The 27,419-nt window shown below is 35.6% G+C and overlaps 1 protein-coding gene across 1 annotated transcript in view; it reads right to left on the reverse strand.

The window, feature by feature from the left end:
* Rsrc1 (arginine and serine rich coiled-coil 1) overlaps positions 1–27,419 on the reverse strand; it is a 348,477-nt gene that overhangs the window by 156,509 nt on the left and 164,549 nt on the right. Inside the window, exon 5 of the mRNA XM_035451720.1 lies at positions 10,378–10,414. Coding sequence (XP_035307611.1) covers positions 10,378–10,414 — 37 coding nt within the window. The remainder of the gene's footprint in view (positions 1–10,377; positions 10,415–27,419) is intronic.

A 27,419-nucleotide genomic window follows, 5' to 3' on the forward strand; every position in this document is an offset into this window, starting at 1 on the left:
ATAAACATCACATGTATAGTGATTTACTGTTTAAGTAAACAGAATGCTAACTAATATATGTAACAGAGAGAAGCTTAGGGGGATGGGCATTACTAAACATTAGACTCATAGCAGGCAGAAGTTATAAGCATTTTCCTATATCACTTTTCATCCATTACAATGAACACATATTATTAAAGGTACTTAGAAGTACACAGTGAAGTTTTTAGGAGAAAGGTTATAAGCATACAGAGTTTACCATTTTCTCACAACCCACAATAAGTACATTGTAATTGCAATAGATTTAAATGAATTAAAACTATTATGCTGTCTTTCTTTCTTATATGAAACATTGCTATAGTTGTAGAAAGTCTTATGCTTTGATAACTATCCACACAATAGTTTTTGATATCCCAGTACATAAAGGATGAGATGAATAAAATTAACCGGGAGCTGTATGCTTCCTTGAAGTCACAAAGTGAAATCACATTCTTCTAATCTTTACGGTGTGGTCTTCCTAAAAACCTACATACAAGCTATGGCTGTTAAAGCTGTGATTTGGTGGCAAATAAACAATGAGTAAGGCTAAATACATTATTCTGCATAGACATTTTCTACTCTGACTCATAAAATTTTGACTTGGGGTGGGGAGGACTATCTGTAGTGCTTGTTTTCTCTCTATTGCTACAAATAAGTTAGATCCAGGAAAGCCTGTAAATACCAGCATATCTCCTGGGATTCCCTGCAAAGAAGTGAAATCTACAGTGTCCTGATCTATAACACAGACAGCATGAAATGTTATTTGGTTACTATGTGGGTTTTCAGGGAGGGCAGAGTTTGAAATCAGTGGTGATGGGCAATAGAAGTTACTCCAGTAAATTTAGAGTGCTGATGTTTAAAACCTTTAACAACCATGGGTGCATAAATGAAAAGAAAAATTCCTATATATCAAACATGAATCCCAGCCTATTAGTAAGAGCTTGAGCACTGCGTAACCTCTTGTTTTGGTAAAGCACAAGCTTGACAATATTTCTCCACCAGACACCTTCTCTCAAAAGTGGAACAGGCAGTCATCTCTAGCAAGTGGAAAGGGACAGAGGTGGACAGAGAAAGGGTCTTAAGTTCTCCTACTTAGAAGACTGGATAATAGTTATTAATCATTTATTTTCACATGCAATAATGTTGCAACTGATCAAAATAGATTAAAAAAATGGAACCACTGGCAATGACACCTTTTCTGACTAGAATTTGTGCTGATTCTCATGCTTAAACCTATAAGCAACCTAAGAAATCATGACAGTAATATGAAATTAACACTGAATCAACACCAAACTGCTTTAATTTGCAAGTATTCATGAAATACGATTTTCTGTTAAAATGAAGGTCTTCGGTGAAGAAAACATCATTTCATTTTATAAGTACAGTTTGAGAAAAGCATTTCAATATACATTTTTATTCTGATTGTCCCAATTAGGTAAGAAAACTAAGGCACTGGTAGATCCAGTGAAGCCCTTAAACCAGTGGTTTTCAACCTTCCTAATGCTGTGACCCTTTAATACAGTTCTTCGTGTGTGGTGGCCCCCAACCAAAGAATTATTTTCATTGCTACTTCAAAACTGTTATTTTGTAACTGTTATGAATCAGAATGTAAATATCTGTGTTTCAGATCATCTTAGGTGAGCCCTGTGAAAAGGCTATTCATCCCCAAAGGGGTCACAACCCACAGGTTGAGAGCCTTAATTATAGTGGCATGAGAAAATTAATACCAGAGTTATATAACATTATACAGTGTATGCATAGCAATAGTGCAGTTGCCTTAACTATATTCTCTAACTCATTTGTACAACTATAAAAAGTACTTTTCGGAATAGTGGTAAATCATTCTCCATAATTTTCATGTTTATTTTATAAGTTAACTTAATTCTCAAATATATTAAAAAATACACTATGATTACATTTGTGTTAAATGCAATTGTTTTTCTGTGAACTGAAATACGGCAGTTTGGTTTATAAATTCTATATAAAATAGCCTAAAACAGAGGGACGGACTTTTATTAGGACTTGCTAGCATTATTGATGAGTATATAATAGCAGTGGACTTATCTACACTGGCAGCCAGCAACATAGTCTTACAAACCACTGATGGACTAAACGAGCTATTAATGATAGTTGCTTTTCAACACTCAAAATGGCCAGACTGTGTTGTTTGACCACAAAGACAAGCAGGTCATCACTTTCAAATGTTATACAATGTAAGAAACACAAATAAGACCTCTGTGGGGAGATGAAACCCACAGGCATGGCTCCAGAGTTCTTTCTCCATTCAACTATTAATAGAAAGCAAATTTCACTTAAAGCTATAAGTCCTTACAATACTTTTATCAAAAGATTTATTATCACTTATTTTAATTGGCCTCCTATGTTGCACACTGTAGTATTAGTACTATCATGCAGCTACAATCCTGAGAAATGCAATTCAATACACAGTAAAGGAGAAACAAAAGAAAACAAGAAAAAGAAAACTCAGTCCCTGGAATGCTCTTGCAGAGTAAGGTGGATATTTTGCCCGCTATAATCTGTGAAATGTCCATCTCCCTAAATTTATGAACCCACTAACTTACAATGCATAAGTTACAGGCTGTGAATTCAGATTCTTCACTTGATCCAGAAACTTTGCTTTTTATTTCAAGACAAGACTTCTAAATTTATTTTTTCTTCCAACTGGTTCTCAGAACAACACTAGCTTTACTTCAGACTTCCTGAAATTCATAACCTCAAATCCCTTTCTAGACCCTGAACATCAGGGGTCAGTGCTAGAAGGCCTGTATCTGTATGTTATGCATCATCAGATGAATGAATTATTTCCTTAGTGTTGTTAAAAGATCTAACTAAACATTAAAAGTAGACTTTTCATTCATTTTCTGTGTGTATTTTAGTGTGGTTCCTGGGTTCTTTGAGATGTTTTGTGTTCACTTATGCTGATGACTCTTGCAGAACACCTGCAGGGTAAGTACTTTGGGTTTAAGGGCTATCCCTAGGATGCCCTTGCTACTCAGGGATAGAACACTGTTAGCATGTGCTTAGCATATGCAGGGCCCTGGATTGAACACAGCATCACAGTTTCCTAAAATGTGATTTAAAACATTTTCTTTTGTGAATTACTAACTTCTCTTTATGAGGTAAAAATATCTATAGGCCACTTTTCATCACTAAAAGTAGTAGTTAAGTTTAAATCATAACCAGGATCACAAATAAAATTAATCCAAGGGGCTGGAGGGTGTTGGGAGAAAGTACAACATGAAAAGGTCAAAATACTGAAAACATGTTTCTTAGAAGACAGGGCTTGGGAGTAAGTGGGAGCTGAAGTGGCAGCAGAGGGAGCAAGGCTTCTGAAAGCAAAGCTATAGAAGCAGAATATAGGGCAGTGAGAAGCACAGTTCAAACAACCCCTGACCACCTTCTCCCATCTCTCCCATCCACTACCACCTATTAAAGAACCTGGGCTGCACAAGAGTCCATCCTTGATCTAGAAAGCATCTCTACAGAATGCCTAGATTAAAAATGAATAAGTACAATCACTGCCCCATAAAACTTCCATAAGAAGTAAACAGAAATCAAAAATCAAAACATTTTGTAGCTTAAAACTTCTGTGCCAGAAAATAATTCCAAAGCATAATACTTCCACAAATACCTAAAGAAATTTTCAAATGAAAATTCAAAATAAAAAAAAACAAAAAAGGAAGATTATTTCAGAAATAAAGAATGAATTACAATATGTACAAATAATAATACATTTGAATGAAAATTCAATCCAAGATTGAATAAAATGAGAAATGACTGAGACAAAAGGCAAAGACAAGTAAAAGGTCATACATAGCATGACATGTATGACGCGCACGCGCGCACACACACACACACACACACACACAGGACCAGCAAAACAATAGAACAGAACTAATATTTAATAGTATAATCTAAAACATTAATTTCATGAAATAATAAAAAATTAATCCACACATGACAAAGTTCAGTTCGTACTTACAAAGAAACAAAGAACTTTTAGGCTTATCTGAGCAAAAAAGGACTTTAAAGAACAAAGAAAAATGACAATATCTCAAGGCAAAAATAAACAAATGATTAAAATAAATAAAGACAAGTAAATGAGGTTAATAGAAGACAGGGTATTAATAGAATCATATTCTGAAGAGTCAAAGCAATGAAATGTAAGACAGAATTTTACAGAAAGCTGAATTTTCATTTGAATGATAAGGCTCCAGAAAAATAGCTTGGAATAAGTAGGACGTCCAGAGCTTCTGTGAGAACTACAGCAGAATATGGGTTTCTTCTGAACTACAGAAAACCAGGGTGCCAATAGCAAACCGAAAGTAAAAACAATAGTTAATTTCAGAACCTTTGCTAAAACAGCATGAGAGCACAGACAGAGCAGTAGTACATGAAATATGTTCTAGCAGAGTAGCAAGGACACACAAGGAAGAACAGGGAGGAAAAGGAGAAGGTAAGTCCTGTTCCAAAGACAGCAAACGGGGAGTGTAAGGATGCAGGCTGAGGAGGTGAACCAAAGGGAGAGAGAAGATACTCACTCTACCAAAACATGCACTGTCCAACTTCAAAATCAGACTAATAATTCTTACAAAAGAGAGCTAGTTCTCCACAGCAGGTCAGTGTATCTTACAGCAGCTTATACTCTGAATATCTTTACAAACACTTTTTAACAGTCTTGGAAGACACTGATAGAGGACCCCCTGGCATAAAGGCATTTTGTTACTTAAACAGAGTAACAAGCTTGTCATTCCTGTGAGCAAATATTCTCAGCTGCTTAAAGACTCCTACACCTTGATTTCCTGAGCTGTCACACAACTCAATGAGTACAGGACATCACTCCAAGAAACTGGGGGTTCCAAGGAACCTATTATGCACAGATTATCTGTGTGCGGTTAGTAATAAAGCATTTTCTCTGACTCGGGAATCTCACTTTTCCCATCATTTATAAAACGTGGCAGGCATGCAAAATAAAGAAGGTACATTGGGGGGGTTGCTGGTACTATAACTATGGGGTGATTGCCAGGACAAATAGAAAAGAAGGAGAGCAGAAAGAAGGTATGCTGGTTTTCAATAAGAGGAAACAGTCTAATTAGACTTTTTGTGATCTTTGTAATTCTTATCTATGAGTATCTGAGTACTTGATCAGTGTCCTATAGTAAAATGCTATTACTCTTATGTTCATTCACTAAACACACACAGTTACTGTTAACAAGCACATTCTATCACCTAACTCTTTTTTTCCCATATTTTAAATGTGCTGAAAACATAGTTTAGATCTAGGAATTACATCAATATCTAAGTGAATGTGGATTTAAATAGGGATATATACATATCTGGTCATTCTTATAATTATCCATTTAATATTTTTCATTAATTACATATCACATTCATATTTTATCTTGAAACACTGTTTTTTTTTAATAAAGCAGCTATGTTAACTGATACCCAGAGCTGATGGTTATGAAAATAATATTCTTACTTTTCTAAAAGGGCAAAGCTACACCAAGTGATACGATTTTTGTTTGTTTTTGGTACCAAGGATCCAACCCAGGACCTCTTGCCTGCTAGACAAACACTACTACCCAGACATTCTTCACACTTAAAATATGTTATGAGTAAAACCATGAAGGGTAGGTCTGAAATACTTGATATTTTGAATTATATCACCCACACTGTATTTAGAAATGCTTTTGTCTTCTATGATCTTGGCCTTCACTTTACAAACCCAAAGATGGGGCTCTTTATAATGCTTTGTGCCATGTACAAATGGAATTTTTCACTCACATATAATACTTCTTAGCTAATATATTATTTCATAATACCTTCCTTAGTCCCCATGTAGTTATATCAGTGTTTACTGAAAGAATTTCAAAGTATTACACACTATAAGACTTTCTAAAAGGAAAATTATATCTATTTTTTAGACAAAATCACAAAATCTTGCAACATGATTTTTAACTGCTCACTACAGCAATGCTCCCTCTCCCTGAACATATACAGATACTGTTTGTCTCAAAGCATGTCAGAGATACAAGTGTCATTTTGGAAGTCTTATCAGAGAAAACCTAAGAAGGATGGCCTTGTAGAAAAGTCCTGAATCCTCCCTTTAAAGTCCTTTTTCTTGGTGCTTCATTGGCAGCTCTGGGTATTTTTATAAAGTGAGTTGAATTATTCATGCATTCAATCATATTTGATTTGTAAAATTAAAAAAATATTGTAATTTAGTGTGTATGCAGACATGTAATTGCATATGTGGGGGGTGTTTGTGGATTTGGTTCTCTCCTTCATCCACCTTTACAGGGGCTCCTGGGATTGAAGTTAGTTCATTCAGGCTCCAGTAATGCAAGTTCCTACAAAGGGTGAGCCATCTCTCCATATGCCTTAAATGATATCATGGAAACATCGAGCAAGCGGGCTGATTCATGGGGCTCAAATGTGTCCAGTGTAGCTGAGAGTCTGGTCATAGAAACAGTGCACTCCAGTGTCTTTAACATGATTTCTAATCTTAAATGAAGTAGGTGCAGCATTCCTGAAGGAAGAAGGGAGTCTCCTCAATAGAGAACTTTTGATTCTCTCATATAACTTTGCAGCAGTGTACCAAGATTTTCTTGTTTCCCAGCTAAAGAGTACAAGATTACTTTTCCTCTAGCTGAAATTATTTCAGATTGTCTCAACTGTACTGAGGGATCCATTTGTCACCAAGAAACTATTTGACATTGATACCTTCTGGGAGAGGGAAATCAGGTTTCTTCAGTTGAGTAGCACTGGATATATCTACACACTTTAGGAAAGGTCCCATGCTCAGAAGTAGTTGACCAACATAAAATTTCACTTATATATTTATTTTTTTAAAGGTGTGCTTTTGGGTTCGTTTTGCTATTTTCCTTTTTATTGTTGTTGTTCCTTTGTTTTGAGACACACACACACACACACACACACACACACACACACAGAGAGAGAGAGAGAGAGAGAGAGAGAGAGAGAGAGAGAGAGAGAGAGAGAGAGAGAAGTTTGGTAGATGGGAGGTTGAGAAGATCTGTGAGGATGTGGGAGAGTGAAACAATTATTATCAAATACATCATATGAAATAAGAATACAGCCAATAAAAGAGAATAGGGGAGGTGCTGACAGACATGAGCATGCTAGGCACAGGATCTTCCACTAAGCTACATCTCCAGCACTGAAATATTTCTTAACAATGGGGAGCAATAGGGGGAGAATCTGGGCTCTATGAGAAGATACACAATGGAATCTTTGAATAAGATGACATATGAGAATTTCTTTCTTAATGCTTTTCCAATTTTTGATTTAAGAATGTCTCTGGCTAAAATTATCTTATGTGGGCATTTTATTTTTGAATGTATTATTGCTTTCAATATTTAACAGCTAAGAGTTTTGAAAATGTAACCCAAATTAGTATTCTTTGTAACTACATATTGGTACATGAAGGTTCCTTTAAAATAAAACACAGCCTTTTAGAATATCTAGTTTTAACAAATAAAAATTCTTGTTTAAAAACCTGTATTTTTATATTACAAATGGAAATTATGTTGATATGAAAAACAATTTGCAATAAAAGAGTCAGTTTAAGTCATTTAATCATTTCCAATGCTTTCTGGGGGTCTTTAAAAGTTTGAGAGATGTAAAAGAATTGTGTTTCATTAAGTTTTGCAAGTCTTTATTATGCCACATAAATTTTCTTTTCTTATGATTAAAGGGAGGTTCTGATGGAATGATTGTTGATGTATATTCATTCATAACAATTACATGAGAATTTGAGTTTTCTATGGTTGGGGTTTGCTCATTTCTGTGAATGATGTTAGGCAAGGCTGTTCTGTTATGGTGTTCAAACTCACCTCTAGTTCTTCTTTAATGTTTGAAGATTTCTACTGTTCAACAAATTATTATGAGAGAGAGGGGTAAGAGTAGGGAGAGAAAGATGGAGAGAGGGAGGGAAGGGAAAAGAGAAAGAAACAGAATGGGCATATGCAAACATGCTTTGTTATAATATGTATTGGAAGGATGAACTAGAAGTCAATTAAAATTGACTGACTAAAAATGGGTAGACAACAGGCTAGGGAGTGACAGGAATCTGAGAATACCAGCTTATGATTCTGACCTCTGGAAGCAAGTTCATATCATACATATTCTAGTTTATAATGAACCCAACAAAAGCATTTAAGCCAGATGCAAACAAAAATGAAAGGGATCCAACTATAGTTCAAATGACTAACATAATAATTGTGAAACTATTGTAAATGCATATAATTCAGCACATGAGTAGATATAGTGATGTTAAGAATCAGGGTTCTCACTTTGACATGGGAAAGACAAGTACAACAAGGGAAATGACAATGAGTTCTGTGGCTTGGATTGGAGTTGAAGGCTCATTTTTTTTAACCTGTATGTGTATGCGTCATGTGCTTGTGTGTGTTTTCATGTGTGTATGTGCACAGCTGCACATCTTCCCATGTATGGTGGTACTTGTCATCCCAGTATTCAGGAGAAGGATGCAGAAAGACCTTGGGTTCAAAGCAACATAATGATCTACTCAAAAAAAAAATTGACAAATATTTATATATTAAGTATAAATTTTTATATCTATCAAACTCTAATCTATGCACTTACTTAATATGAATTGAAACTCCCTAGGGATAAAGAAGTCATAAAAATGGTTCAGTGAGTAAAAGCACTTTCTGCACTGCCTCACCACCTGTGTTCAACCCCCCAAAGGACATGTATGTGGAAGGGGAGAAGCAACTTTAGAAAACCTGTCTTCTGACCTCCACATGTTTGTAATAGCACAGATACTAAAAAAAGAGATTCTGCCTGTCAGAATAATTTAAACTTTAAAAAATCAAATTTATTATTTTCTGAGGAACATGGAAGATTAAATAAAGAGGGGTGTATTCATTTATTTATTACATTGATTTATTTTTAACAAAAAGAATCATTTGGGAGTCTGGTCTCTTTGTCCATAAAATGGGCACATGGGGTTTAGTTTGCTTAATAAGTCTTGTGATACTGGATTTACCTACTGAGTCATTCACAGGCCTAAAATTTTCAATTAAATAATAATTTAAAAGTTAATTTTAATATTATAGTTGCATATCATTTGATATAAACTAACAATTGATACAGGAACTTGATGCTTCAGTTAACATTTTATTCTGATGTTAGGTACTAAATTACTTAGGTAATTGTTAAGTGATAATAGAATCTTGAGAATACTTTTGAAAGATGACAATGTTATTTACTTATTTCCAACACTGCTAAACTTTACTAATTAAGTTACATAGCTTTTCAAAAATTAGGGTTTTTTTTAAGGAATATTTCAAAAGATCTAGGGTTTCTTGAGTCCCTTCGACTGTTCAAAGAAAAACTTTCTAACTCTGAAATTTCTGTGAGTGAAAATGAAGCTGCCAGGAAAGGAGGGAGTAAGGAAAATGCATTATATACAACCATGAAATTGGCAAACAGCAAAAGTAATTTTAAAACATGAAGCTGCCTCTTGCCACTGTTTTCCTTTTGTGGAAGCAAGAACAAAAGTACATTAATAGTTAACAAAGCTAAAGTATGATATATGAATGAAGCCTCTCAATTTTAAAAGTACTTAGACTGTATTTACAAAAGATCACTACCATTAATTATTCAACATTTGGACCTGACCAGAAACGAGAGCATGAGTTTATAAGGCTCTGTTTAAACGAACTACTTAATGCTACAGTGAACACTTTATCCAGTCAATTCAGTGAATTGTTATAAGGGGGCCGCTCCAATTTTTTAAATCAGTGGACAGATTTTAATGGTTGATCAGTTTAAATTTCATTTGTTTCTTAAAAATGCTTGCTCAGAACAAAATTGTGCATCTCAATTATTTTATATACTAAAACCAAATATAGTTTAAACCAATGCATTATTCATAAAGAAAGACACAGGAAAAACATAGCTGTGAAATTGCTGGGACATACACATTTATACAAGCAATATTTGATTGTGTTTTTCTTGAAACATGTGCTTGTTTGCGTCAGATCAAGATATGACAAAAATTCTACACCTATTTTTGCTTCTAATTAAAGCAATCATCAATCCAAGGATTGTCATTCATTTTATTTCATCTCTACATCAAAAAAAGAAACTAACTTAAAAAAAAATAATTCCCTCGAAATGGTAAGATAAATGAAAAGGTAAGTGCCTTCACATAATGCCAGTAGGCTGAGCCTTTGGGAACTGGTTGCCTTTCACTACAAGGTATTCAAAACTCATCCAAAAGTGTTCATTCAGGCCGCAGATATCAAAGACGATGCAAATGTTCAAGAGGAACTTAGAGCTTACCAGATGTTCTAATCCAGCTTTGATGTTTCCAGAATCCCTATAAAAAAAAAAAAGAAAAGTTCTAAATAGCTACTAAACCCTTGTCTGCTCTAATTTATGTTTACCTGAATATGCTTTAAAACCTTAGAATTTATCATTTATCTTTACTACTTTTTTTTCAAATTAGTATTACCTTTAAAAGTTTTATTTGACTAACAGAAAAAATGTTTCAGATTTTTCTGTCAATGAAGAACAAAAAATGTCAATACATTCTTTACTATTTATAAATAAACAATGTTTATTTACATTAGCTTTTTAAAATTATGAAAATGTTCAATCACAAAGTCTATCTACCATCTAGACTCTGTATACTTCTGAGTACACGGTTAACAAAAACATTGACAAATAATTTTTGAACACCGTTTATTTCATTATAAATCAAGATCTGTAATTATTATATGAGAAAATATCAACAAAAATCAAATATATGATATACATAATATCTTGACTATAAAAGAAACTACTGTGATCAAACTAACTTAAATATACAAGTCAAAAAGTCAATTTACATATTTGATGAAGTGTGGCAAATATGTGGGTTTTTTAAAGGTTTACTTTTTAAAAAAATATTTCTTTTTAACATAATTACATAATTTTCTCTTTTACTTTCTTCTGTCCAATCCTCCCATACAACCCTTCATCTCTTTCAAACTCAAGATCTGTTTTCATTAAATGCTTTACATTATTGTATGTATATGTGTACTTATTTATACAACTAAATATAACATGATAGATCATTATGTTACTTATATATGTGTGTGTTTTCAAAGCTGATCATTTGGTATTGGATAACTAATTGGTGTGCTCTTCCCTGGGGAAGACTACTTCTCCTACTGTCAGCATTATTTATTTGCCTTCAGTTCTTTGTGTAGGGTTAGAGCCTCATGGTCTTTTCCTTCTTTGGCATGCCTTTCATTGTCTATGTGCAGCTCATGTTTAGGCATCCATGTTGGTGAGGCTTTATGGGCGTAGTTCCTGACATTACTAAAAGACAGTCTCACAGCAAACTCCTTGATCCTCTAGCTCTTACAATATTCCCATCCTTTCTTCTACAATGTTCCCTGGGCTTTAGGTGTGCAGTTTTTGCAGGAATATCTCATGAGAATGGGCTCTACAACTCCTCGTGTTGATTGTTTGTAGTTTTCTGCAATGGTGTCTGTCTGTCTGTGGTACAAACAAGTTTCTTTGATGAGGGGTGACAACAACAGCTATGTGTGGGTAATTTAGATTGCAGCTGGGATTGTGCTGTTTTAGTAAAGTTATGGTTTGTTTATAGGTACTCCTTCAAGATCCATGACTTCAATAGGCCTCAGGAGCTGGTAAGGGTTCCAGTTGTAGGAATGGTGTCTGTCTTGTTGTGTGGGTCTTAAGTCCAATTAGAGAGCTGTCAGTTACCATCAAGGTTTATGGGTCACAACTGCACCCTTAGGTTTACTGTGACATGCTGGTTATTGTTGTGGTTCATGGGCATCACAGCTGAGTAATATTGCTGGTTGTTTCACTCCCTCAGATGATTGCCTGGTGCCTTCTGGTGAATAGGAGAAAAACATTCAGTTGAGTTCCAACTCAAGAGTCCTCTGGCCCTATATCTTAAATGCATGGAAAAGGTTTATATTTAAAATTTTTATGTATATGTGTGTGAGCCTGCATGTGCACCACATATATTCAGTTACCCCAGAATCCGCAGGCTGTCAGAATCCCTGGACAATAGTGGTAAAGGTGTTTGTAAGCTGCATAGGTCCTCTACAACACCTAGTAAGTGCTCTTGACTGCTGAGACAGCCCATGGATGGATTTCTTAGAAGATTGCAATCTGTATTAGTTTATTAGTGACAGATAAACTTTGACTTTCCTACTCTGATCAAGCAATATTTTAGTTTCAGCATGATTACAGGTCTTACCAATTTTTTAAGTATTTGTTTTGGGTTGGAGAGATCTCTCAGAAGTTAAGAGTGTGTGCTGCTATTGCAAAGGATTCTAGTATGCTTCCCAGCACCAACGCAAACTGGCTCACAATTGCCTGTAACTGCAACTCTAGGAGAGACAATATCCTCTTCTGACTTTCTTGGGCACCTCAACTTGCATGCACATATCCCACATATATACACATAATTGAAAATAAAATAAATCCAAATGTTGAATTTGTGCGTGTGTGTGCGTGTGTGTGTGTGTGTGTGTGTGTGTGTGTGTGTGCATGTGCCTGACCGTGCATGCACACGTGCATGGGTGTGAATATGCACACATGACTACATAGAATAAAAGAGGATATTGGTCCCCTACAAGCAGAGTAATAGCCGATTTAAATTCTGAGTTACATACACAAATAACTAGAGAATGTCCTATGAAAACAAAGATTTCTTTGCATTTCTGTTCAATTAAAAGCATGTAGCTTTATAATAATAAAATTTGAAATAATTATACACATAGTCTCTGCTCACACGTTGCAGTAATTTATTCTTGCCCCTTCTTAAAATTATGTTGACATTAGAGATAGAAGATAAGTGTCACTAAACTTTCCATCTCTACATTGAATATATAGTTTTGCTAAGGGTGCTAGAAGCAGCGTAAGAGCTAATTGCCTCATAGTATGTTGCACTAGGCATCAAAAATGGAGGTTAGAAGCCATGAGTTAGTTTTCAAGCATCATGGCCTAAGGAACTAAAGTCAAGACAATTTGCAAAGATAGTGTAGTAGGACAACGACAGGTACTTTTTCTGCAACTTGCTCTGTAGGCCAGAATGGTCTCAAAGTTGCAGAGCAACACCTGCCTCTGCCACCTGAGTACTGGGATTAAAGTATGTGTGATACCAAACCTGGCATGCATATATATGTGTGTGTGTGTGTGTGTGTGTGTGTGTGTGTGTGTGTGTGTGTGTGTGTGTTTAATATGGATGGCACATCAGACAGAAAACTAGATATTATTGGCACATTTCTTTGTTCACTATCAAACAAAAGCAAACATAATCTATCAGCATCTTTGTTTTCCAATATCCTTAATTATTATCACCTAAGGACATTTTTCTGCTGCCCAGGTGGAGGGCACCTGATTTGACATCATCCTCTTTTCTCAACAAATCACTGCATCAGCTTCTCAAAAAACTCAATGGCTCCTGCCCTGTTCATTGTCACTGTCGCTTCCATAATAAAGTGAAATCTTTCTATAGTATAAGTTTTCTTAACATATGTCTCATGCCATATGGAAAAAGACAGTAAAAGCCAAGGTGGACAAATTATTAATCTAGTTTTCACTCTTAATGAGCTACTTGATCACATACACAAACACACACATACACACATAAACACACACACACACACAAACACACACACACACACACACACACACACACACACACACACACACACACACATTTCTTTCAGTCTCCCCCAATTCTCATTTTACTAACAAACAATAAATGACAATTTTTCTAAACTATGTTTCAATGGAAGAAAACTCACGCACAATATGAAGAGATATCCTGAAAATGTTTCTGTAACAACTTGGACATGTCATGACAGAATTTATTATAAGTCATTACAAATGTTCATTTAGTTTCCCAATTAAAGCACTATAAAGAAAACTCCTTGAAGAAATGCATTAAAGAAAAGGTAATTTATCTTCCAAAACCTACTTCACAAAATGTGAATCACAGCACACAAACACTTATAAGCACCTGTCAGTTTCAGCTTAGGTCTCTGAACAGCCTTGCCCAATTCCATCCAATCTCAGTTACTTTCTATTATGATGATAAACACCAGGATCAAAGCAACTTGAGAAGAATGGGGTTTATTACAGCATAAAGCCCATAAGTCAGGACAACACTGAAGGCAAGAACCTATGTCAAGAACTGAAGCAGAGACCATGGAGGGGTGCTGCTTACCAACTTGTTACCCAAGCCTTCTATGCCTACTTTCTTATATATCCAGAACTACTTACCCAAGGTTGGCCACACCAACAATGGTCTGGGCTCTCTCACATCAATCACTAATTAAGAAAATGTACCACAGGACTTACCACAAGCCAATCTGATAGGGGCACATTTTCAATTAGAGTTCTCTCTCTAAAATGACTCTACATTGTGTCAAGCCTAACCCTAACCCCAACCTGCCAGCACACAACTTATCACCAAGCCACATAAAGAACAAGGGGTTTCTACCTGTGAGGGGTCATCTTGGAAAGAAAGTAATAGGAATAGATGGGATGGGAAAGGGTCTGTATGCATATGTGAACACATAATGAATGAGTGGTTGTTTTGCTTTGTTTTAATAGTGTTTTCAAAGGAGATGGTAATGTTTAAAGCTGGACTAGAACAGTATAGTCTTAGCACTTCAGCTCTCAAATTAACCTGGCTTAAAATGCCTGGGAAGAAGATTCTCCAATAATATTAAGGAAAAAGAAATTTCTGGGATGATTAACACAAATCAAAAGGATAAAATAATTCAGAAAGGATTCCCAAAAAGTATTTTAAAATGACCACAAAAATCTGATTAAAAACGTTAATGGCAAATATATTTACATTCCCAATCTCTTCATAAGTTATACAGAAACAGCCCTAAAAACAACAGGGAAAAGCAATGTGAGTTGCTTTGAGATGTTTTATACATTATTAAAATAATAATACATTATCAGAATATCTAAATTTGAATTTAATATCTATCACAAAATACCCACACAAGCTTAGTGATAACCAATCTCCACTGAAGCTGCAAATGTGCACTTATGGAAAATTCACTACACAACATAAAAATAACTAAGACTTGCCTAATATATAAGTTGTTTTTAAAGAATATGCAATATAATACATATGAAGGTTCATTATAAACTATAAGGTGCTATAGGAATTATGTTGTGGTAGGTGTCATTTAGTACAAAAGATTTAAAAGTCATTAAAGAAGCCTTAATGATTTTCTTTTTTAAACAGAGATACAAACTCCAAACACTGACAAAGGGATCTTGCCACAAATGGTAGAAAACCTGTCCTCTTAGTGGTCTGTCTCTTGGGTTGTCCCTGTCATGACTTCATCAATATTTGTGCAACTCCTTTTGCCCTGTGCTGAAAGCAGACTTAATTCAATTATAGGTCTCAAAACTGATAAAATGGTCCTGAAGTGGAAAATGGGAAGAGATTATTGGCAAATGAATAAAGATTTGTATCGAACTAACACACAGGAGTACAGCAGGTCTTTTTTTTTTTTTTTTTTTTTTTTTTTTTTTTTTTAATCATTCCCTGTCTTAAATCTTCTGGGAACCATGAGTTTCCCTTCCCCTCATGCAGCACATCGATTTCTGAATTAGACTGCAATATTAAATAATTAATATACTTGCCATGATTGATGTTCTGCATTAGTTGAATATTAGGTTATCAATCAAAATCCACTTGGTTTAATGTAATATTATTGAAAAAGTGTCATGAGTTGTTCATCCAATTTGTAGTTGAGGCAGCACAGATAGTAATGTTTGTAGAACAGGGCTCTAAAGCAGGAAATGCAGTAGCTCACCGTTGTGAGGCAGACATGGTCAGACTGAACATGTAAAATGAATAAAAAAAATAAGCTCAGATGAGGGTATCCATGCAAACCAAGGGCACCCTATTGTCTTAAGCATAGAAAAAGCATGACAAGCAAGAAAAACATAGCAATGAAAGTAGAGTGTAGTTTTATGTTTGTTGCAAAGGAATTTAATTATTCTGCTATGAGAAACATGTTTGAAGTTCAGATACATACTATAACACAGCCAGCTGCCTTAAGAAATATCTAAACAAAAGCCTCTAGATGTTTTTATTTTTGTTGTTTTAAGATCTAGTCTTACAAGGAAGGGATCAATTCTCTCTCTCTCTCTCTCTCTCTCTCTCTCTCTCTCTCTCTCTCTCTCTCTCTCTCTCTCTCTCTCTCTCCCTTCCTCCCTCCCTCCCTTCCTCCTCTCTGTATTGAGTACAATAAAAATCAAAGAAGCTACTATTAAAATTTGTAATGGTCTACAAGAGTGAAATTAAAAACAATTCATGGTATAAAATACCATTTCTTCTGATAACATTCTCTTTGATTCTCAGTATTTTGTAGTTTTCAAAATATTTACTAACTTAGAAAAAGTAATTAATTGCTTCTCAAGTAAACATTTTTCTAATTATGTCCTATTATTCATTCCAAAATTTGTTACTGATTTACTATGAAAGTAACCGTGAATCAGGCCCTCTGCATGTAAGTGACACTTTGTAGCTTGGTCTGTTTGTGGGACACCTGGCAGAGGAACCAGGATCTATCCCTAGCACATGAGCTGGCTTTCTGAAGCCCATTCCATATGGTGGAATGCCGTGCTCAATGCTGGAAGGAGGGTATGAAGGGGCTTGGTCCTGCCTCAACTGAATGTGCCAGGCTTTGTTGAGGCTCCATGGGAGGTCTTACCCTTTCTGAGGAGTGAATGGGGTGGGTTGGAGGGATGTAGGTGGGGAGGTGGAAGAGGAGAGGAAGGAGGACCTGTAGCTGGTATGTAAAGTGAATAAAAAAAATGTTTGCACTTCCACCAGCAATGGAGGAGTGTTCCCCTTACTTCACATCCTCTCCTGCATAAGCGGTCATCAGTGTTTTTTTGTTTTTTTTTTTTTCTTATCTTAGTCATTCTGATAGGTGTAAAATGGTATCTCAGAGTCTTGATTTGCATTTCCCTAATGGCTAAGGACTTTGAGAAGTTCCTTAAATGTCTTTTAGCCATTTGAGTTTCTTCTATTGAGAATTCTCAGTTTGGATCTGTACTCCATTTTTAAATTCAATTATTTGGTATTTTGGTATCTAGTTTCTTGAGTCCTTTGTATATTTTGGAGATCAGCTATCTGTCAGATGTAGGGTTGATAAAGATCTTTTCCTATTCTATAGGCTGCCATTTTTCTTAATGACCATATTCTTTGCCTTACAGAAGATTCTCTTGTTTTAGGAGGTCCCATTTATTGATTATTGCTTTCAGAGTCTGTGCTACTGGTGTTATGTTTAGGAAATGGTCTCCTGTGCCAATGCATTCAAGGCTACTTCCCATTTTCTCTTCTATCAGGTTTAATGTAACTCAATTTATGTTGGTGCTACAGAAATTCTCAGGAATCCACAGGATGACCACAGCTAAGACTCCCAGCACTACTAAAGAGAGAGGGTTAGGGTCTCAACAGGCTTTCCCCTTCAATCAGATTAGTGACTAGCCTAATTGTTATCACAGAACCTACATCCAGGTAATGATGAAAGCAGATTCAGTGAGCTTCTGGAGTTCGGGTGAAAAAGAGAGGAGGGATCGTATGAACAAGGGGGGGTCAAAAGCATGATGGGGAAACCACAGAGACAGCTGACCTGAGCTAGTAGGAGCTCATGGACTATGGACTGACAGCTGGGGAACATGAATGGGACTGAAATACACCCTCTGAATCTGGATTAATGTTATATGACTTAATCTGTTGGGGGTGAACAGCTGGGAGTAGCACCAGGACCTATCCCAGGTGCATGAACTGGCTTTTTGGAGCCCATTTCCTATGATGGAATACCTTTCTTAGCCTTGATACAGGGGGAGGGGCTTGGTCCTGTCTCAACTTGGTATGCCAGACTTTGTTGACTCCCCAAGGAAGGCCTTACCCCCTCTGAGGAGTGTGTGGGGGATGGGAAGGGAGTGAGGAGACAGGGAGGCAGGAGAAGGGGAGGGAGAGGGAACTGGTGTTGGCATTTAAAATGAAAAATAATTTTTAAAATAAAAATAAATGAGAGAGAGAAAGAGAAAGAGAGAGAGAGAGAGAGAGAGAGAGCCTCCAAAAAAGTACCTATGATATATGGAAACCAAAAAATTTAAATATAAATAAAACCTTTTAAGAGAACAAGCTAAAATTACGGTATTTCATTATAAAATACTAATAAAACATACTGCATATAAGTAATAGCAACATCAACATAACATTTCATTGATAAGTCTTAATAAATAAAAAAATGAACTACATTTAAAATCAATAACAAATTCTAAATAGGATATGTATTCACTTGGTAATTTTGAAAAATAAAAGAAATTCAATAAAAATTTTATATTAGGCTTTGGTGATGAATATTACACTATTCAATTTTAAAAGGTCAATGCTCGTCTTTCTATAGATAGAAGAGATAGGATCAGAGTTTACTTGATATTTCCTCTTTCAAAAGGTAAAAAATACAAGAGTTGTGCTTTTTGGTTTTTGGTTCCTTTCATACTTGATAATAGTTAAAGCTTATAAACACTTATAAAAATATACAAAAAAAGTAAAGTTATCTCACACACACACACACACACAAACACACATACACATGATCCTATTATGCACCTAATCTTATTAGTGAAAAATTTGAAAATATAAAAATCTAAGGAAAACCTGAGTTTAATTTTCAGCTCTGTAATTAAAGAAATGTGCTGGGCTGAGTAGGGAGCATCTTTCTGTAATCCCAGAAACTGGGAAGCAGATGTTCACTGGCCTGTGAGTTCTAGGCCAGACTCATCTACAGCTTGAGTTCCAGGACAGCCAAGGCTGTTACACAGAGAAACTGTCTCAAAAAACAAACAAAAAATGTATTATATTTGTCAAGCTATATCTCCACTCAGTTTCACACCTCAAATTCAAATCTCAGCTTAAAAGGATAATCAACATACAATAATGTGCAAGTCATTGACTAAATACTAGTGACAATATGACAAATTAACCATAGGTATTCTACTTTCAGAATGACAAGTATCTTTATGTAAGTTTTAGTTCTTTTTTTGTTTTTTGTTTTTGTTTTTCCAGACAGAGTTTTTCTGTGTAGAGCTGGCTGTCCTGGCACTTGATCTGTAGACCAGGCTGGACTTGAACTCAGAGATTTGCCTGCCTCTGCCTCCCGAGTGCTGGGATTAAAGTCGTGCACCACCACCTCCTGGCAAGTTTTAGTTCTTTTAATCAACTTGAAATCTATCTCTGCTTAATGTCAATAAATGAAAGCCATTCTTAATTTTAAACATGAAATAAATAGAAACATTGGTACGTTAGATAAAATCCAGTAAGAATGCTTTGTAGACCCTGAAAATAAGCACACTTTTAAAACCTAATCTCTTTGAAAGATGGTAAAAGATGTGTTGAAAAATAAGCAATCAAAAGTAAGTTATCCGTTGCTTACTTTTCATTTTAATTCAACAAAAGGATCTAATATCAGCATTAAGGTCCAAATTATTATTTCAAAAATTTTCAAGAGTTTCTTCTTCGTAAGTTTGCTTAATATTCTCAGAACATTTCTATTGATATGAGAATTTCTTGAAAGGTAGTGGCTCAATTTGTATATTTGTTATTACAATTCAAAACGGTGATTTTCAAGTATTTGCATCTCATGTGCAGTTATATGTCATTCACACAGGTAAGTATGCCATGGCTATTGTATTTTAAATACTATTATTAGCTTCCTAGCATCTTAAAGACAAGCATTAGTGAACATCCACAATGGCAAGACAGTTGACACACACTAAGCTAAGCACATGTTGTGATGACACAGCTTACTCCAATGGGAGGCAAAACATTTAAGCTGTTAAGGATAATTAAGCTACTTAAAATCCGCCAGGTAAACAGGTTTTGAAATTCACATGGGTCCACGGGAAAAGAGAGAACTCAGTATTTCTTAAGTCATACTCTAGATTACATGCTCAATGGGAAACTAATAGAATTTGTCCTTCGATTTCTTCCAAAAGAACCAATTTTTAAAAGTTCTTCAAATCCAAGAGACTTGGAACAAAAGCACCCTGGATTGCTGGGGGGACGGAGGCACAGAAGGGCTGCATATTGAGATATGGTATCTATATCTTAGATACTTCCAAACCAAAGGTAATATGTACTACCTTTAATGTTCAATCAGGTACGAAAATATATGCCACATAAGCTACCTGATCTTCTATTCTCTATATACAGACAAACATTCTGCATCAAAGCCTCTTTCTCCTGAAGCTAAATATAATTCAATATCTTTCTCAACATATTGCTCAAAGGAGTCACAGGTAGTCATTTGGAATTAGCAGGTGAGATGGTAATTCATTTACCATCACATCACCCTTCTCAGTCTATGTCCTTGACCTAGTTTAAGAAAAGTTCAAAAAGAAGAAACTGTTATATGCATTAAGAGTGCCTGGGAAAGGTTTCAAAGGGAAGGCTGATGTAGGCTGGTTCCTAAAGGATTGATTAGATTTGTGCAGACCAAGTAAACAGAAAAGAGGAAACAAGCATGTAAGTTCAAAGGCTTAGCATGATGTAATATGTATTTTTTTTGGCCTGGCTAGGGTCCCATTGCCCTTCTCTGCCCCAAACAAGCACACAGATGCTCTAATAATTATGAAACTGTTGGCAGGTGATTATGGTTTCCCATTGGCTAGCTCTGTTTTAAATATTAACTATTTTCTATAAATCCATGTATTTCCATGTTGTCTTATCTTATGGGGGAAGACTGGACCTGCAACTCCCTTGCCTGCTACATCACTACTGTTAAGTGTCTCTACAGGGAAAAGAGAAATTTCCTGTTTGTCCCTGCTTATATGCTTTTTCTGCCCAGCTACATCATTTCCTGCTTGTCTGTATAGACCTCCAGACCTCTATGATTACCCAGTGGCAGTTTCTGCCCAGCTAAGTCACTTCCTGGGATCACATGATGACTCCTCTCTGCCTACACTTCCCAGAATCCTCCTTGTCCTACCATCATCCTGCCTGGCCAATCAGTGTTTTATTCATCAACCAGTAAGACAAACATATACACAGATGAACATTACCCATCAGCATGACAAGAGGTCAATCATGGAAAGTGATCTGTCCAGAGAGGATGCATTATAGGTAATATAAACTCAACTCTTTAATTCAAAATAATTTCATTATGTATGTCTTCAGGTTCATGATTTACGATTCTATATATTGTACATTGTGGAGGGAAAAAAGCCTAGAAACCATGTAGAACTTAAAAGCTATTTTTCTTAACCAGTAACTATTTCCTGGTGTGGGATTGCAAACACAAGACTATCCTAAATGAACAAAGGTGCCATATGGCCTAGAAGTGATCTTGCAAACAATAAATGCTCATTTGCAGAGAAATTCAAATCACATCTGGTTCTAATTAAGAATAAAATAAAAGGCACCTGAATATCACCAGCCAGTGATAATAGCTTCAGCATGTTACAGCTTTTCAAGACATTTTTATACCACACCTAAATACAATTATTTCTCTACAAATGAGATCATCTGACATAATTACGTAGATTAAACATGTTATTATTAATTTTACACTGTAAATTTTAACTATCAAAATATATTTAAATATAACATTTTAAATGTTTCTATGCTATTCTTTTCATAGGTTTACAATACACTAGTTTATTTCTTACTATTGGACATTTTTGGTGATCCAAATTTTTATTAAAAATGATCTTTAAAAGGATAATCATAATTTACAAATTTTACATAATTTTAATTTACTTTGAGAATCAGCTATAATTAAATTCAGAAAGAAATAAATCAGTATCCATACTACTTGATTATAAACAATGTATATTTATTTGTTATATTTATATAACTATTATCTAAATCCAAATTCTACTTTCAAAAAATTCTAACATAGAGAATTATATCCCAACAATGTCATAAAAGTAATATCTGCCAAATTGTGTGGCCTGTGTCAATAGTCTCCAAATAGTTCTAGAGTAAAAACTGTTGTCTTAACCTGCTGTAATTGAAAGAGCATGCAACACTTGTATATTTAAAAAATCTCAGCAATTCAAGAGTCATTGGTCAGTTCTTCAGTTATTAAAGTCTTTTGATGCTATTTTCTTCTACTTGCTGTTCTCCATTTAAGCAGACTGGTAAACTTCAGGAGAGAATAGAACGAAACTCTACTCTACCTTAGAATTCAACAGTCTTGATCATGTCAAATTAATTTCCATTCTTTCCATGTGCCTCTGTGTACAGTGTGAATATATGTTTGTATGTGTGTTCACATATGTATGGACACCCATCTGTATGTGGATGCATGAGCATGTACGCATGAAGGCCTAAGAGTGATGTGTGTCTTTCTTGAATGCTCTCTGCCTTCTTTAGTGAGTCAACCCACCCATTATGGCTAGTCTGTCTTACCAAGCTGCCTGGGGGATCATTTCCACTTTCAGAGTGCTGGTGAACAGCTATGACCACCTGGAAGGTGAGGATCCAAACTCCAGTCCTCAAGCTGACATAGCCAGCAAAGCACTTTACCCATGGAGCCATTTTCTGAGCCCTAATTGTGGGGTTTTGTTTTGTTCTAAGTCGTTTTTTAAAACAATATTTATATTTTAAGAGTTTTTTATTTGAATTAGAAAGATTATTTTACCTGTCAATCCCAGTTCCCTCTCCATCCCCTTCTCCCCTAAACCCCCCCCCCCCCCCCGCAATTAACACCCTACCTATCCCATACCCTTTGCTGGTTTCCCAGCTATCAGTCTGGGGACCAAGAACTCCCCCTTGTTCAGGTCAGCTGTTTCTGTGGGTTTCACCAGCCTGGTCTTGACCCCTTGGCTCATCACTCCTCCTTCTCTACAACTAGATTCCAGTTCAGTTCAGTGTTTAGCTGTGGGTGTCTGCTTCTACTTCCACCAGATGCTGAATGAAGACTATATGATGGCATATAAGTCAATCTCAATATCAGGGGAGGGCATTTAAGGTAGCCTCTCCTTTGTTCCTTAGATTGTTAGTTAGTGCCATACCACCCTGATCTCATCTGTTCTAAGTCTTCTTATTCCTTGATTTTAGTCATAATATGTGTATAAGTGAACTGATTTTCTTAAGAGATTCAGCTTCAGAGGAAACAGAACTTATTTATCAAGCACATACTCAATTGAAACTTTTAAAGATCTATTATAAAAATATACTTAATTTCATTTACAGATGAGATAAAGGAAGCTTAGAGGAATGACACAGGTCAAACAGTATATATTTCAGAGAAAAAAAGGAAGATTTGAATTCAAGCTGCCTCAATTGTAATGAAGGTAAACTTTATTACTGTCAATCTTGAAAAACATTAATGTCAATAATGAAATAAAACTTTTCAGTATTCTTCTGCTCTGTAATTGGCACTAAGGACAAGGCTTCACAGATAGGGGTTTAAGTTAAAAGAACAACCCTCATTAATAGTCTTGCATGTTCTGAACCTGGTCATTTAAAATTTGTATTTCTGTCAATATTCACGAGAGAAAAATCACAAATGACTGCTAACATTTCTATAAAGAAATAGTACAGTGCACAGAAAATGTCTACAAAAATCAAACTGAATGTCATTTTGCACATAATAATGAAGAAATGATGGTTCTGCAACTTGCAAAGGTTCAAGGACTCAGGTCTCTCTCACACTGCTGCTAGAACAGAAATAATATTCTCTAGAAGGGAACAGGAAAATACAACACAATTCTTTTTATTTAAATTTATAATTTATTTATTTATATAGGTCAGAAAACATTCCTACTTACATTTTTCATATCTTAAAAAATTCTTAATAACCCTTAGAACTTTTGACCTGACAAAGTTCCATGCCTGTAAGTTTAGTTCAATGATATAATCATAAGATATTAATAAGTTTATTGTACTTATGTTTCCAAAATGAAAACAAGCCAAATGCCCAGTGCTGGGAAGTAAAATATTAATATCAATAAAACAGAGATATATATAATCATTAAAATGATAATTTAATTGTGCATTTCCACAAAACTGTTCTTGTGGCATATTAATTTTAAAGTATATTTCAAAATGATAAAATATCTACATTTGTAAAATAAACAGTTGTATTCATTCATGTTATATAACAACAGGGCTCATTTATGTTACATAACAAGATACAAACTAAAATTCAAACACTATTTATGAGTGCCTTCTGTATTCATTCCAATTGTTTCTTTTCATTTTGTGTAAAATGTTTGCAATGGAAATACATTACTGTTGATTCAAATTAAAAATACTTTACAAAAATCCTCATAGCAACTTATTGAATAAGACACTACCTTTATTACATAAACAATAAATTTGAAGGTTAAAATAGCAGAGTTTGCTCTATTTGATCCAAAGCTAGAACTCCATTTGTAAAAGAAATGTAGTGTGGTGTATTAACTAAAATGAGGCTGAAGTTATATTGAACCCACATTTTTCCTGTTCTCCACATCACTGCTAAATTTTCTCATAAATTATTTATGTGCACACCTATTACCTTCAGTATTTAAAACCCCATTCACATTTCTACTCAGTTTTACAGCAGCTACACTGTCTAGTACAAATATAATTTCCCTAAACTTGCTATGTGATTATAAGCACAGATGAATTATATTTCATTAGAGGATAGGAACTGAAGTAAAGATAATGCAGCCATGGCCATAATATATGACATTGGAAGAAAGGATAGACTCTTCCATAGGTTGCCTGTAAAGGTTGAAGTACCTTCCCTTCACCTGCCATTTGTATCAGATTTGGTTTCTATCCCTTTACAGCAAAATTCCTCCAACACTGGCCTCCTTAATCCATGCCATCACACTTAAAGATCATCTCACTGCCTTTGCTATATATAACCTTCTGGAATTGGCTAAAAATTTTTCTGGTATTACACAATGGACACCTTTTGAAACCAGTTCATTTTCCTCTCAAAATTTTACTCATCTATGAAGCAAATAAATTCCTAGTTCTGCTACATGCAAGATAATTTCCCTTTTGACATTTAATGGTTATATGTCATCACCCTGCAACCTCTTCCTCAGAAACAGTTGTCTTGTTCACCAGTAAAGTGCCATGACTCCTGTATAGCACCCTCACTGCATGAATTGAAACATTCTATCACTTACACACTCACCACTAAGAGACCCAGACCCCATAGACCCTTTTGAAATGGTAGGATATCTAGTGTGTCTATCCCAAGATTAACTTAATTGTTCTTATGGAAAACTCCCCACGGTCTAACACTTGAATATCGCCAACTTAAGTGGCTTCTATTAGTTTATTCTTCAATTTACTTTTTAAGACAAGCTATCTATTTTATAACCATATGAATACTTTTATTAACTATTGACACATTAATTTTGCAAACTGATGGAATATATTGTGTATGCTGTTTCCACACATGCACATTTATATCATGTACTCACCCACACCAAGCACTGGATAAGCACCGATCCTTATAATGGCAATGTTAACTAAATGTGAACATTCACCATCTATACATTAAAAATAAAAGTCTTACAACTTAGATATTAGGGATATCTCAATCAATTATGTATCACTAATATTATTATCTACCATTCACTGAATCAGAATGGAAAGATCATTGGAAGATACTCCCCTCTTAGTTAAGCAAAAAGAATGATAAGATTGGTGAGTTGTATCATTTAGCTTCAGTAGGCCAAATGTAGTGAATTCTTTTTAGAAAACCTTTTCACTAAAAAATGTTCAGATATATATAGAAGGTAATGGCAAAACAGTCACATGATCTCCAGGTATGATTTACAGACAACCATATTCACTAATCAACAACTCTTAAAGAGTATTAAAATGTTTTGTTGCAGGAGAAGAAAATAATTTTTCTTCAACTTTCATAACCTCTTACTGGAAATGGACCCTTACAGAAAGACAGGTTTAAAAAGAAAAATATAAGTTTTTCAGCATGTGTATTTTATATATATATGGAGGTATATATAGTAAAGAGATGGCTTTATAAACTCCTGCTTATATAATGTTTTCTAAAAAGCACAGTGAAGGTCTAAAGAAATGGCACAGTGAGGGACAAGAGTTCTGGTATTCGTTAACTTCTAGTGCACTACGTTTCAAAAGACCCATCATCATGTCTAGAATTAAAAGTGAATTTATGACTAGGGTCTCCATGCTCTCACTAGGTCAGGTTCACTGTTTCTGCAGATCTCTCCAGCCCCATCTTGGCTCCTTTGCTCATCCCAGCTACCTCTCCACAACTGAATTCCAGTAGTATGGTTCAGTGCTTAGCTGTGGGTGCCTGTTTCTGCTTTGAAGAGCTACTGGATGAAGGCTCTAGGAATGGTAACGAAGGTAGACACAAATCTCATTATAGGGGAAGAGCATCAACAGCATCCTCTCCACCACTGCTTGGATTCTTAGTTGGGGTCATCCTTATGGATCCCCTAACATTTCTCCTGTGCCAGACCTCTATCCATACCTGTACTGTCTCCCTCTATCAAGGCATCCCCTTTCTTGCCCTCCTCTATTCCTCCTGTGTCTCAGTCCTCTTGTTCTGACCTAGTGAGAGCATGGAGAACCTAGACTTAAAGCTGAGGAAACAGCATTGGACTGACCCAAGCTCTCTGAATGTGGGTGCCAGCTAGGAGGCCAGGGCAGTCTATGGGACCTCTAACAGTGGAGCCAGTGTTTATCCCTAGAGCACAAATGGACTTTGGGAGCCCATTCCCTATGGAGTGATACTTTGCAGCCCAGATGCAGCAAGGATGGCCTGGGCCCTCCCCCAAACGATATGACAGACTTTGAAGGTCCCTGGTGGAGGGCCTCACTGTACCTGGGGAGGAGTTGGGGGATGGGTTGGGAGTTGGTGGGGAACATGGGAGGATGGGAGGGTGAGGGGATGGGGAAATGGATATGTAATATGAGTGGTAATTAAAGAATTAAAAAAAAATTGTATTTGATATGCCTCACCAGTAACACATTTCAGCTCTAATGGGGGATATCCTTCTGTATGCTGTGAATATATGTTTCTCTTACTGGTAGATGAATAAGGATATTTTGGCAAATGGACAGGCAGGATGTAGCCAGGCAGGAAGTACAGGCAGGGCTACCAAACTAGGAGAATTCTGGGAAGAGGAACAGAGAGAGTGAGTCTCGAGGGAGACCCCATGTAGCTAATGGGAAGGTAGCATGTCCGGGCATTCTTTGGTAAGATAAGGCCAAGTATTCATAAATAGATTAATAGTTGTGGGTTAATAATTTAGAGAGAGCTAGCCAATTCAGAAGCCCGAGCCATAGGCCAAACAGT

The sequence above is a fragment of the Cricetulus griseus genome (genome assembly GCF_003668045.3).
Source record: "Cricetulus griseus strain 17A/GY chromosome 1 unlocalized genomic scaffold, alternate assembly CriGri-PICRH-1.0 chr1_0, whole genome shotgun sequence".
Classification (NCBI taxonomy): domain Eukaryota; kingdom Metazoa; phylum Chordata; class Mammalia; order Rodentia; family Cricetidae; genus Cricetulus; species Cricetulus griseus.